Source organism: Eptesicus fuscus, chromosome 19 (genome assembly GCF_027574615.1).
Source record: "Eptesicus fuscus isolate TK198812 chromosome 19, DD_ASM_mEF_20220401, whole genome shotgun sequence".
NCBI classification, from domain to species: domain Eukaryota; kingdom Metazoa; phylum Chordata; class Mammalia; order Chiroptera; family Vespertilionidae; genus Eptesicus; species Eptesicus fuscus.
In genome coordinates this window covers 40,664,862-40,678,674 of record NC_072491.1, presented here as the reverse complement: position 1 = coordinate 40,678,674, position 13,813 = coordinate 40,664,862, and the positions used below count along the sequence as shown (strand labels likewise).

The 13,813-nt window shown below is 43.5% G+C and overlaps 1 protein-coding gene and 1 pseudogene across 1 annotated transcript in view; one reads left to right on the top strand and one right to left on the bottom strand.

Moving 5' to 3' along the window:
- Positions 1-4,507: 4,507 nt before the first annotated feature.
- Positions 4,508-13,813, bottom strand: part of KCNB2 (potassium voltage-gated channel subfamily B member 2) — a 313,898-nt gene continuing 304,592 nt past the window's right edge. The window contains exon 2 of the mRNA XM_008150337.3: positions 4,508-6,664. Within this exon, the coding sequence (XP_008148559.2) occupies positions 4,508-6,664 (2,157 nt within the window). The remainder of the gene's footprint in view (positions 6,665-13,813) is intronic.
- On the top strand, positions 9,445-11,364 carry LOC103293981 (glyceraldehyde-3-phosphate dehydrogenase-like; annotated as a pseudogene).

Genomic DNA, 13,813 nt, shown 5'->3' with positions numbered 1-13,813 from the left:
GGATAAAGGGTGATGGAAAAATTACATTAAATTAAAATTTAAAAAATAGAAAAAATAATTATGGATCAGACTTCCATTAATACCACTCATCATTTTCTTAGGAAAAGTTCGTTGGAAAAGCATTTCACTTACTGCTGTCATATGCTTTCCTGGTTTAATAACCAGGAAAGCATATGACAGGATTTTTCCATACCCAGAAGAGACATTTTTCAGTAACCCAAGTGATCCTTAGGCGGGTTTTAAGTGGGCCAGGCAGGAAGCTCCGTGAGGCTGGGGTTGTCCCCTGGCACCAAGCATGGTGCCCTCTATAGATATGGGGCACTCACCTAGTGTTAATAATACAGGGATGCCCACCTAATACCTGCGGAATGAATGGTCAGGGAAATCACAAATTTGATTATTTTTGAAATTAGACTAGAAGCAGTTCTAAAGTATACCTGTTTTTGTTTCAGAAAATCTAGTGGCTTCCTTCAGCCCTTTGCCTCATGTTTCATCATGAGCTATGAATTCTCTCCTTTAACAAAGATGTGTACCTTATGAGCAGAATTCTAAAGTGGCAAACATATGTGCTAAAGATGCATTTATCCTCAGTCATCACCATCTGGTCTGAGCCACTGTTGCTTTAAACGAACTACTTGACTATAAATGCACCTCTAGTTTTATTTACATAATTTCAGCTATTAATAGAAAAAAAAAAGCCCTAATCAAACTGTAGTATATTGGAATGTTGGACAGATGATGTGGTTCTGCCCAGTGACCTGTGTGAACTTGAGCAAAATACATAATAACCTCTCCAGTCCTTCACTGATAAATAAATAAATAAATATTTCAGGAGGCTGTTATAGGAAAACGTAAAGTACTTCACACACATAAGGCTTTTTGTTTGCTATTCAAATTCCAAGAGATAATAGCTGAGTTGTTAATTTTCCTCAGCTTGTGTCTCCATGTGAGAAATTAATGGGGATAGACACTTGGCCCATATTCTGCTTGTTACTAAACCTAGTCCCATCAGGATAATGCTTGATCTAAATGCTTGTGCCAGAGTGGAGAAATTTCTAGTGAAAATGTTTAGAGATGTATGAGGTCAACTCCAGGGACTCACACCGTAGGTCACGCTTGTAGTTGTGATCCAACCGAAGACATTTATCTGTGCACCCATTTCTATCCTCTTATGGTTGATCTCAGTCTTTGATCTAAAATAATCTTGTGGCAATTTGCACTGGTTGTTGAAACAGCCGCAAGAACCAAAGGAACCAATCTGAGTGCATTCAAATGCTCTTTACTCATTGCCATTGTCCTGGTCACTGATCTAGGGACCGATGAGTACATTTCCCCAGCAGCAGGCACCTTCAGCCTCTCAGGGAACCAATCCATGTTCCCCCATTCAGGCAGTACTTCACAAACTGGGGATATGACACCTTTTCCAAGGGGTACAAAAGAGGTATTTGAAGTTATGAGTACCAATTTTCCTAGTTGATAAATAGTATAAAACATCATTTCTTTTATATCGAAACATATGATATGGGGCAAAATGCAGCATTTCCATGAATTTTTAATGTAAAACATAAGACTTTAAAAGAATTCTGTGCTCGGTATATTCCCAGACTATTCAGGACATTCACGTGCATCCTCTGTGTCAGGTGCAGTTCATTGACAAGGTTTAGGAAGCGCTGTCCAAGTGCATCCTGGGAGCCCTCAGTTCCCGCATTGCCTCCCTGTAAAACACCGAAGTCAAAGTGTTTTTAGAGGAGCATTTTATTTTTTTTCATAGCTGAGACCTTTGGCTTGGAAGTGCTTGGAATTGAAGGTTAAGCTTTCAAGTGGATGTTCTTGAAAATTCTTTAAAACTTAAAAAAAAAATTAAAGGGGAAGAGTTTTTAGGAAGAAATGCACCCAGCGGGGATTGGCTAGGATTCCTAATCCAGGCCAGGTCTCTAATATGAAGCATTCTGGGGCAGGGTTCTCAGGAGAAGGCCTAATGGGCAGATGAAAGATGGACATCAGTGAATTGCCAGGGAGATAAGACAAGTCCACTGGTGCAGACAGATACATTTTAAAAAATTGAGATTCAACAATATGGCATTAGAAGATAATTGCTTCATGAGATTTGATAGAAAGACAATTATTTGCATAACTTATTTGCTATTCATCTAACAGCAAATGTTTGACTTGAAAAACTATAGACAGGGAATTCAAACACTCTAGATTTACAAAAACTGACCAACGTTTAGTTTTAGACACTAAAATAAGTATGAGTAATGGAAATATCGATGACTAAGGACCATAAACTCTTAAAGGTTATGTTCTGAAACAAACATGAAAACCATTAAGAAATTCTAAGAAGAGTGAAAAAGAAATGTTTACAATTCTTTTTAGCAGTAGGGCTGCTTGGATTTCAACTAGGATCAACTTGTCTTATTATCTGAGACATAATGACCAGATTCTGTTAATAAAGGAAAGTTATTCCTTAAGTTAGATTCTAAATATTTGGGTTGTCTTTTTCCAGTGATTTTTATATTTTAAAAATAGAAAACAATTTAGAATATTTTCTTTCTTTAAACAAAAAGTTGTGCTTTAAATTTGGCCCAGAATTTTCCTATTTCCCTGTGAGTGTGTGTGACACACACACACACACACACACACACACACACACTGACAAAGACATTATGCGGAGGCAAAGCTTGGACATTCCTGAGAGACCAATGAATCATCTTAATTTGAAGGTTTAAGGAATAATTTTGTCTAGGTTTTTATTGGGGCAAAACTGAGACCCAGGGGAGGTTTTTGAGGCTCATCCAGAATCACACTTCCGATAGCCGTGTATCTGGGCCAGAGCCTTGGTTTCCTGTGAAGCAAAGTGGATTCAAACGACCTGGGTTCCAGCATGGACTTTACCAGCAGGGCAACCAAAGCAAGTGCTTAATTCCTCTGGACTGTACTGTTCTCAGTAGAAAATCCTGGAAGTGGTTTCCACCAGGGTAAGCTTGACCACCCCTTGGAGACATTGGAAACATGGTGGTGGGTGTTCCCACTTCCTGCAGCTCCTGGAGGGTGCTGCTGGCATCTGTGGCCCTCCCAAAGTGGCAGTGTGCCCTTCCCCCCATTGCGAAATACTGGTGACCCATTACCAGCTCAGGATGCTTTTTCTGGTAACTTAAAAAAATATATATATATTGCTTTATTGATTTCAGAGAGGAAGGGAGAGGAAGAGAGGAATAGAAACATCAATGATGAGAGAGAATCATTGATTGGCTGCCTCCTGCATGCCCCCACTGGGGATGGAGCCTGCAACCCAGGCATGTGCCCTTGGTTGGAATCGAACCCAGGACCCTTCAGTTCATAGGCCAACACGCTATCCACTGAGTAAACTGGCTAGGGCTCTGGTAACTCTTTTTTGAATCCAATTCTATGAGGGGGGATGGCATTCTTCCTTAAATAGCTCTGTTGTTTGTTAAAAGTCACTTTTTGGAATTCCCATTTGGCATATCTGCATTCTATCTTTAGATAAAAAGGATTATGTTGGGTACAAGTAGAAAATACAGGCATCTCTAGAGGGCCAACATACAATTAAAACAAAACAACAACACATCCAAAACTGATGTCCAAATGTGGAGTGCCATTACAAAAATGTTTAGCTGTATGATATAACCTTTTCCTTATTTTCAGGTGTTTAAAAAATGCATTTCTGTAATTTTGCTGTGGCATGACATATAATTGATGGCAACATTTCAAGCTTAAATTCCAAGTGTTTTGATATCTGGTCATTAAATCTTGCCTATGTTCATAATAGATAAATAAAACCACAAATGCCATAACGAAGCAGGGGCAAAAAAAGAAAAAAATGCACCCTAGGAATGATATCACAAGGAAATAAAAATACTGTATTCCTCTAAACAGATGTACTTAGAAGAGTTTTATAACCCAAAGCAAGATATGGGAGATGGTTTAAGAAGAGGTTGCAATATTGCAACAAGTCTGTACGCTTCCCCCAGGCAGGAGCCCGAAGGAAGGACCTGTGCCTCAGAAACTTGTTCCCAGAGGTTCTGGATGCCTTTGCACCCCGGCCCCACTATTCACAAAGTTAGGCGTTTTGCAAGCTCAGAGCACACCTTGCTCCTCGTCCTTATGAACACATGCAATGACATTTCATCCTTTCATGTGCAAATTCTAAAATCCACTGTAACAGAAAAGCTGCCAGTTGAAAATCCGTCTACAATTTGAAATGAAAGGATCAAAAATGTCAGACATTGCAGAATACTGGTTCCTAGCAGAGCTCTCTTTATTTGGTCACCGATCCTCAGTCATTTTTGTTTGTTTGTTACAAAAAGCAGTCTTGACTCTTTATTTAAACAGTACTTAAACTAAACTGCTCATGCCATGCAAAAATAACATTTTATGCACTTTTTGGGGGGGAGGAGGTGAGCGTCCCATGTGTTAGTTCACAGGCATTATTAACCGTAATTTTAAGAAACAAGTTTTTTTTCTTTTTTATTGCTTTTGTAACTAGTCACATGCTGGTTTCACGTGTGGGACAGTAACCTGTGTCTCCTGGGTTGGAATGTGTTTCTGGGGCAAACAAGTGGTTTTCCATTTTGCACCCTTCTTGACTACTGTCCTTTTTAACGTCAGCCACAGCGTGGTAAATGTCTTGCCTACAGTTGTGACTTGTGTCCTGGGGGGAGGAAGAGCCGGCACAGGCCTCTTCCCTTAAAGGGTCTCTCCCGTCACTAGGCTTATCGGCAAAGCAATTAGGGCTGGAGTCGGCCTGCACGTCCTGCCGGGGCCCTTGCAGCTCTAGGAAGTCATCGTCTTCCCCCGTGTCCACCTCTGTGAAGCTCCTCCTCTCTCTTGGTGGGAAAGGAAAGAGTTTCTGCTTGGGAAACCGGGGGCTCGGCCCTCGGGTAGGTCCCTGACAATGTGCCGAAACCTCAGTCCCCAGCAAGGGCCTGTCTCCCTGGGGGGGGTTTTCTTCTAAGAGGATGGTGCTGATGAGCTGCGGGGTGGTGATGGGAAAGTCAGCCACCGTGACCGGCAGAGGCCTGGCCGTGCTGGGCGGGGTCTGCGGGGCACTGCCTCTGTTTTCCTTGAAATTCACTTTGAACGACCTGGATTTCAGGGGCTGGCTGCCTCTCAGTGAGCTCCTAGGGCTCTCGGGGGCACTGTCAGATGGCCCGGGGCCGTGGAGCCCGCTTTGGGAACCGCTGGCATCGAGGTGCCCAGTTATATTGACCGGGACATATTCTAGGGAGGCATCCCGGGCCGCAGGGCCTTTCTCTCGGGCGAGTGTCAGGAAAGGGGGGGCCCTGGCTCTTTGGGGCTCCTCGGTGCCCGGGAGGTCGGGCGGGAACCTCATCTGCAGGTGAGAAGCGGAGGGCGGCGGCAGGGGCGACCTGTCGGTCTCGGTGAAGTCGGTGGCGCAGCTGGTGAAGCTGTCGATGCTGGAGGTGCTCTTCATGTCCATGACGACCTCGGTCGGCGCCACGGCCAGCTGCTCCTGCGGGCACACCACCTCCTCCATCTCGATCTCCTCTTCGTAGGCTGACGGCCGCTCGGGCTGCTCCTGGCCGTCGGCGCTGGGGTGACAGTGGGGCTGTGTCTTGGTGATCTCGTTGTACAGCATCTCCAGCTTCTGCGCACTCAGATGCTGTGGGCTGGAGGCGGAAGTGTTGTTCAGCTGCTCGTGGGAGTCTTTTTGGCTAACCTCCTGGTACTTGTTCTCATAAGACTTGTTGGAGCTGGTTTCCGACAGAGCTTTCCTGGCCCACTTCCACCGGCTGGGAGACAGGTGATTGTCGTCGGCGGAGTCCTTGGTCTTGGCCGGCTCTCCTGTCTTCTCCACAGCCACATCGATCAGCTCCATACTTCGAGCGAAGGCGTCTTTTAAGTTCATAGAGACGATGCTTCCATTCCTTTTGGCCCGCTCGAGAGCCTCTCTCCTTTTCACTGCCTTCTCCTGGCGTTTCTGCTCCTTGTAAAACTCAGAAAAATTGTTCACAATGATTGGGATGGGAAGGGCAATCACCAGAACCCCAGCAATACAGCAGAGGCCGCCCACGATTTTCCCCAGTAACGTTTTTGGGTAGATGTCACCGTAGCCTACAGTGGTCATGGTGATGGTGGCCCACCAGAAGGATGCCGGGATACTGGTGAACTTCGTGGCGTCTTCATCCTTCTCCGCAAAAAACACCAGGCTGGAAAATATCATGATCCCCATGGCCAGAAACAATATCAACAAGCCCAGCTCATTGTAACTCCGTCTGAGGGTGAAACCCAGAGACTGCAGGCCTGTCGAGTGCCTGGCGAGCTTCAGGATCCTGAGGATCCGCATGATGCGGAAGATCTGGACCACGCGCCGCACGTTCTGGAACTGCAGCACGCTCTTGTTGGACTCCGTGAGGAAGATGGTGACATAATAGGGCAAGATGGCCAGCAGGTCAATGACGTTGAGTGGGCCTTTAAAGAACTTCCACTTGTTTGGCGAGGAGAGGAAGCGTAACAGGTACTCCATGGTAAACCAAGCAATGCACACCGCCTCCACATGTGCCAACTGGGGGTTGTCACTGGCCTGTCCGAATTCATCCGTCTCCTGAAGCTCCGGGAGGGTGTTGAGAGACAGAGCAATGGTGGAGAGTACGATGAACAGGATAGACACAATGGCCAAGATCTGGAAAAGAGAAGAAAGCCCAAGTGAGCGAGTCCTCTTGGTTGCTTAGGCAGCTAGGACACATGGGTTCACCATTCTTTAAAGGATATGGATTGCTCAAAGATATTCCAAGAAGGTAACTTTGCAACCTGAAATTCCTGAATTAATACAAATATAGTCACTTTTTATGAGTTCATCGTACTTAGAAGCCTAATGTAGTATATACATTTAAATTCTAGGGCCTAAGTGATTTGAAAACCATCCATTCTTCCCTTCATTGCCCATTGTTTTTAGGCACATTTGTGGGAATAACCACCCCTTGGAATAGTTTTGGGGGAGTAATCATCTCTCCTCTCTTAGTTATTGGTAATTTTTTTCTCTTAATTCCCCGGTATTTTCTGAAGTGAATTGCCATACGCTAGAAGGGTTTCATGATTTCTAGAAGTTTTATTCTACAACTAAAATCACAAATGCAGACCTACACTTGCAGAGATAATATGGCACCGAAGACAAGTATTTGTCTTACAATGAATCCTACTTATTGGTTAGCACTGGTGACAGCATTGCGTCAGGCAAGCCTTCGTCCTGGGATGTGTGGACCTCTGGGCAGCCTCATGTGGGGAAGGAAGGTGATGAGCCAATTTCATTCAGTCCAGGAAGGTTTCACAAAGAGGAGCTTGAAGTCTGTTCACGATGATCTGGGTGCAGGGCAGACATAGGCAGAGGAGTAGCAGCCCGAAGTCAGATTGGGAAGGCTCAATAATACAGAAGATGAGGGTCAACTGAGTGGACTTTAGAGTCAGACATCCTGGGCTTGGACACTGTCTTTATCATTTACTGTGTTATTTAACCTTTCTGAGCAGTTATTTAACCTCTCTGTGTTTCAGTTACAAAGCTGTCGAATGAAGCTAACAAGCCCAGTCATTTCATGGTGGTTGTGAAATTTACATGGCACACAGACATTGTTAAATAAATGAAAGTTCCTTCTATTACTAGAGGCTGAAATGAATAGGACTTCGGTCTCGAAAGATGAAGGCCAAGAACAGGTATGTGGGGGATCTGTAAAACCACGTAAGATATAGGCAGCCCAAGTGGACTTCCTAACCTGAACCCAGTGTTCCAAGTTGATAAGGCAAAGCATGGAGATCAAGGTTTGAGGGCAGTGGAAGGAGGCACTTATTTGCTTAGTAAAGATTGTGTACCTAGAGCACTCAATTCTTGGAGGAGGAAGAAACCGAAACCTCCCTTACCTAGGTAGGTCTGGCCTGGTTTCATCCACCTTTGTCAATGACCTTGGGAGGTGTCACTGGTCTTAGTTATTATTTGTACTTCTGACAGTGACAGCTTAGAGATTCAGCATCTAGTATACATTTCAAAAGACAATGATTAACATCTTGAGGCCATACAGCTCATCAGACTGTGAAAAAACTACTTTATCTCTAACTGACATCAGGACTTCCAAACTTATTTTCTCTTGTTCTTCTTTCTCCCCCTTCTCTTTATCCTTCCAGGCTCTCTACTTCTAGGTCATTCTTCTTAGCTTTCCCCCTTATGCCTCCTTTGTACCTTTCATTGTTTTCTCTTCCAGCTCCTAACTTTCTTTTTGCTATAAGTAAAATTATGATATATTTCAGAATGTGTTGCAGTTGTTACCAGGTGTACAGGTTAATAATGCAGATTTTTTTTCAATAAATGGAGTTACACATATGTTGATATATATGCAATTTGATATGTATGCTATTTTGTTGTATTGACAGCAAGCTTCAAAACTTCATATGTCAAATTTTCTAAAGGTGTTAACATAGATATTTTTACACTTAAAAATGCTGAATTTCGTGCCAAAAAAAGAGCATTTGCGGAAAGTTTTAATTCATTACTTTATTTTGAAGGAAAGTGCTGCTGAAAGTTATCGTATACTTCGGGAAGCTTATGGTGAACATGCTCCATCTCAAGATACTTGTGAATGCTGGTTTAAACGCTTTAAAAGTAATGATTTCGATGTGAAAGACAAAAATGTCCAGGTCAACCGAAAAAGTTTGAAGACCAACAATTACAAGCATTATTGGATGAAGATGCGTGTCAAACTCAAAAACAACTTGCAGAAAGATTAAACGTTGCTCAGCAAACAATTTCCAATGATTTACAAGCAATGGGAAATATTTTAAAGGAAGGAAAATGGGTGCCACATCAACTGAACAAAAGACAAATGGAAAACCGAAAAGTCATCAGTAAAATGTTACTTCAACAGCACGAAAGAAAGTCTTTTTTGCATTGAATTGTGACTGGTGATGAAAAGTGGATTTATTTTGAGAATCCCAAATGCACAAAGTCATGGGTTGATCCAGGTCAACCATTAACATCAACTGCAAGGCCAAATCGCTTTGGAAAGAAGACAATGCTCTGCGTTTGGTGGGATCAGTAAGGTGTGGTGTATTATGAGCTTCTAAAATCAGGTGAAACCGTTAATACTGATTGCTACCGAGAACAAATAATCAATTTGAACCACGCTTTGATCATAAAATGACCAGAATGGGCCAGAAGACACGGCAAAGTAACTTTGCTTCATGATAACGCACCATCACACACTTCAAAACCAGTTAAAGATACGTTAAAAGATCTTGCCTGGGAAGTATTAACCCACCCGCAGTATTCACCAGACCTTGCTCCTTCAGATTACCACTTGTTCCGATTGATGGCACACGCACTTTCTGAGCAGCACTTCAAAATGTACGAATAAATGGAAAACTGGGTCTCTGAACGGTTTGCCTCAAAACAAGAAAAGTTCTATTGGGACGTGAAAGATGGGGAAATGTGTAGCTAGCGATAAACATTACTTTGAATAAAGCACTTTTGATGTTTCTCTCGAAATTATCGTGTTTTTCTTTGCTTACAAAATCCGCATTATTAACCGGTACACCTGGTAATTAAAGATTTATGGTTCCTTAGTTTAAAGAACAGTATTTAATTATTAGTTCTTTTACATTTTTTCTCAAACAAAACTAAGTCCTTTTTACTTGAGTACACTTCAGATTTTCCTTAAAAAATGCAGATCAATGAATTACAATAAAGGTTCTCCTCACCTACGCTAGGGGAGTCTGAAGGCTCAAGTTAGAAATCCCCTCTGGGGTTTATTAAAGGCCAGTTGGGAATGCTCACCTCGAATGTCTACCCTCAGAGGCCAATGGCAAAGTGACATTTACTATATTTGGTCACTAAAATACTCCTTAGGAAGCATTGGTCAGAGATGCCATCCACTCTTAGGCTCTTACCATAAGGAACTAGGTCCCTCTGTATTTTCTAGGCAGTCACACTGTTGCTAATATACCTTAATATTGGGATAGCTGCCAGCATTCTTGTACTGATCATCCATATTCTAGATTTTCCATATCTTATCTGTTCACCTGTCCATTTTGGATGTATTTTACTGATGTTTATCACTTCAAAGAGCCAAGGAGAAAATAGAAATATAAATGAAAGCATTCTGTTATCTTCCAACCTTTTGGACAAAGAACAAAGTGCAAGGTCCAAAGAGGACTTTCAAAATTCCTTGACTTCACAATCAGAGTGAGATTGGAGGTCATTTTACTTTGGTAGATAATTTGGGGAAATACTAAAACATTGTATTACTAATGCAGTCTGTGGTCCAGTTGATGGCAACTTAACAAATATGGCTACCTTCAAACTTGAAAATTTAGCATGTGTACAACCTGATTTGGAGTACATTGTTGAAGAAAAATAATTACTAAAGAAAAACAACAACAACAGGTTCTCTGCCCCTCCTGTTCGTCAGACAGCCTCTCCTCCTGCGCAGTGCCAGCCACAACCCTGAGACACGATAGTGAAGGTCAGAGTGAATGGATTTGGCCGCATTGGGCGCCAGGTCACCAAGGCTGCTTTTAACTCTGGCAAAGTGGATATTGTCGCCATCAATGACCCCTTCATTGACCTCAACTACATGGTCTACATGTTCCAGTATGAACCCCCTGGCAAGTTCAGAGGCACAAAGCTGAGAACAGGAAGCTTGTCATCAATGGAAAGTCCATCTCCATCTTCCAGGAGCAAGATCCCGCCAACTTCAAATGGGATGATGCTGGTGCTGAGTATGTTGTGGAGTCCACCGGTGTCTTCACTACCATGGAGAAGGCTGGGGCTCACTTGAAGGGCGGAGCCAAGAGGGTCATCATCTCTGCCCCTTCTGCGGATGCCCCCATGTTTGTGATGGGGGTGAACCATGACAAGTATGACAACTCCCTCAAGGTTGTCAGCAATGCCTCCTGCACCATCAACTGCTTGGCCCCCCTGGCCAAGGTCATCCATGACAACTTTGGCATTGTGGAGGGACTCATGACCACAGTCCATGCCATCACTGCCACCCAGAAGACCGTGGATGGCCCCTCTGGGAAGTTGTGGCGTGATGGCCGAGGGGCTGCCCGGAACATCTTCCCTACTTCTACTGGCGCTGCCAAGGCTGTGGGCAAGGTCATCCCTGAGCTGAATGGGAAGCTCACTGGCATGGCCTTCCGTGTCCCCATCCCCAATGTGTCGGTTGTGGTCTAACCCGCCACCTGGAGAAAGCTGCCAAATATGATGATATCAAGAAGGTAGTGAAGCAGGCATCAGAGGGCCCCTTTAAGGGCATCCTGGGCTACACTGAAGACTAGGTTGTCTCCTGTGACAACAGGGTGGTGGACCTCATGGTCCACATGGCCTCCAAGGAGTAAGAGCCCCCTGGCCCACCAGCCCCAGACCTTAGCTGCTGGGAGTCCTTGCCCCAGATCGACCCCCCCAACACACTGAGAATCTCCTAACCATGGTTTCCACCCCAGACCCCCTGAAAAAGGGGAGGGGCTTAGGGAGCCCAATCTTGTCATGCACCATCAATAAAGTTCACTGTACCCAGACAAAAAAAAAAAAAAGAAAAACAAACAAACATTCAAACCCTTAGGCCCCCCCCCCACTCATGTTAAAGAAACCATAAGATATTGACGTGCATTATTCATGTTCAAATTCAATCTGCCAACTGTAAAGAAATGGCTTATTTTTAAATATCGTGTGAAACTTGGAGTTCTTCCAGAAAGACAACCCCCTAGGCAGATTTTCAATATATACCGAGGATGATGTGTGATGCAATAAGCCAAATGTAAGCTTATTGTCTTATTGCAGAGTTTCTTTTAACACGATAAATATAACAAATGTGAATTTTTGCTCTAAGCTATGGGATACACTTCCCAACATGGAGATTTACTTTAGTACAGCAAACCTTTAATGGCATTTAGCTATTGCTTCATTTATCATAACTATGCCAGAGTAGGGCTTTCAATTCTGTCACCTCCAACAACTGGCCTCCAGGGCTCCGGCAAACGGACCCGTGTTTATACAGGGCAAAGGAGATGCAAATTATAAACAGTTATCTGTGTGATACTACTGGTCAACCCCCTGGGCGATCTGGATTAGATCAACTCTAAGGTTCCTTTCACCCCTAACACGTGGTGATTCTCTTTCTAAATGAAAAAAATTTGCTAATTCCAGTCATGTCTGCAAACCAAACCCAGGACAAGTCACACCTGGTCCTTTCCCTTAGGTTGAATTGCTAACATCCAATTTTGTTGCTTAGGAAACTCAAATGGGAAGGCTTTGGAAAATATCACGCTGTGCATGTTCCAAGCATTGCGTTAGTGGGAACAGACATTATTTCTGGATGAAACTTCATCCCTTTTGAATCGCCTGATAATGGTTTTAGTTCTTCGCTTAGACATTCCTGGATCACATGGAGTTAAGAACAGGGCCCCTAGCACTTGCATTAAGAGGTACCAAAAGTTGGTTGCATTGATTTCTCTGTGATAGGAAGTCAAGCAGTTGGAGACTTGCCTCAATTTGCCAACTTGTTGATTTTATGTCCTTGAAAAATAATGCGAGTTTTTTGGTGGAAAGAATGCAGGACAAGGAACCAAAACCCATGGCTCTACACCCGCTGGCTGCTGGGACCATTCAGGTCCCACTTCCAGCCTCAGTTACCACATCCTCAAAATGAGGTGCCTCCCACTTGCCTCCCTGTCTTCGAGGTTGTTAGGGATCCAACCAGATCCTGCACACTAGGCCTCCTATTATATGGAAGTTGGGGTGAGTGTAAGAACGGCTGGGGATGTGCCTGGAATAGCCTTTGGCCGGAACTGAGAGGAAATAAAAAACACAAACTGTTTCTCCCCCATTGAAATACAATTGCAGACCTCTTTAATGCTCATATTTTCAACACTTTCCAACACATCCTCTCACCCAAGCAGTGGTTTCCATGCCAAACCCAGATGACTATAGTTTATTTGCCTTAGTTCAGAACCATCTAGCTTGCCAACAGTATTTAAGAGTTGGACTGAGGTCGTGTGTGTGTGTGTGTGTGTGTGTGTGTGTGTGTGTGTGTGTGTGATATGAGTGAAGGGGGTCAGAGGGTACAAACCTCCAGTTATAAAATAAATAAGCCCTCGGATGTGACATACAGCATGGTGACCAGAGTTAACAACACTGTGTTATATATTTGAAAATTGCTGAGAGAGTAGACCTTAAAAGTTCTCATCACAAGAAAAAAATTGTAACTATGTGAGGTGATGGATGCTAACTAACCTTATTGTGGTGATTATTTCACAATACATACTAGTATGTGTATGAAATAATTTGTTGGGCACCTGAAACTAATACAATGTTATACATCAGTTATATCTCAAAAAGGATTTGGACTGAGGTTGCATTGGGTGAACTTGATCTGCCTTGTGCCTTAAAACATGTAGAAAATGTTCTAGCTTGGGCCTCCTATGTGATAATCTGCTTTATAGTCACTGATATTCAGCACTCCACAGAAACACATGGAAACTTCTGTGCCTTGCACTGAAATTAGCACAGGTACTTTCTCCCACCCCTCTTCACGAACCTCCCTCCCTCCTTTCCTTCCTCCCTCCCTCCCTCCCTCCCTCCCCTCTTCCTTCCCTCCCTTCTCAAATACATGCTGAGAGGTAAAAAATGAGTGAGTTATACAGCAATTCCTGGTTTATCTTCTTGGGATATAATATAATTTTAAGAAGCTTGATCAGCAATAGAAGACAACATGGGGAAACACAATGACTGGAGTTTTCAGGAGAAAAGAACTTGTTTAAGCTGATAGGAAGGAAAAGGCCTGCGATA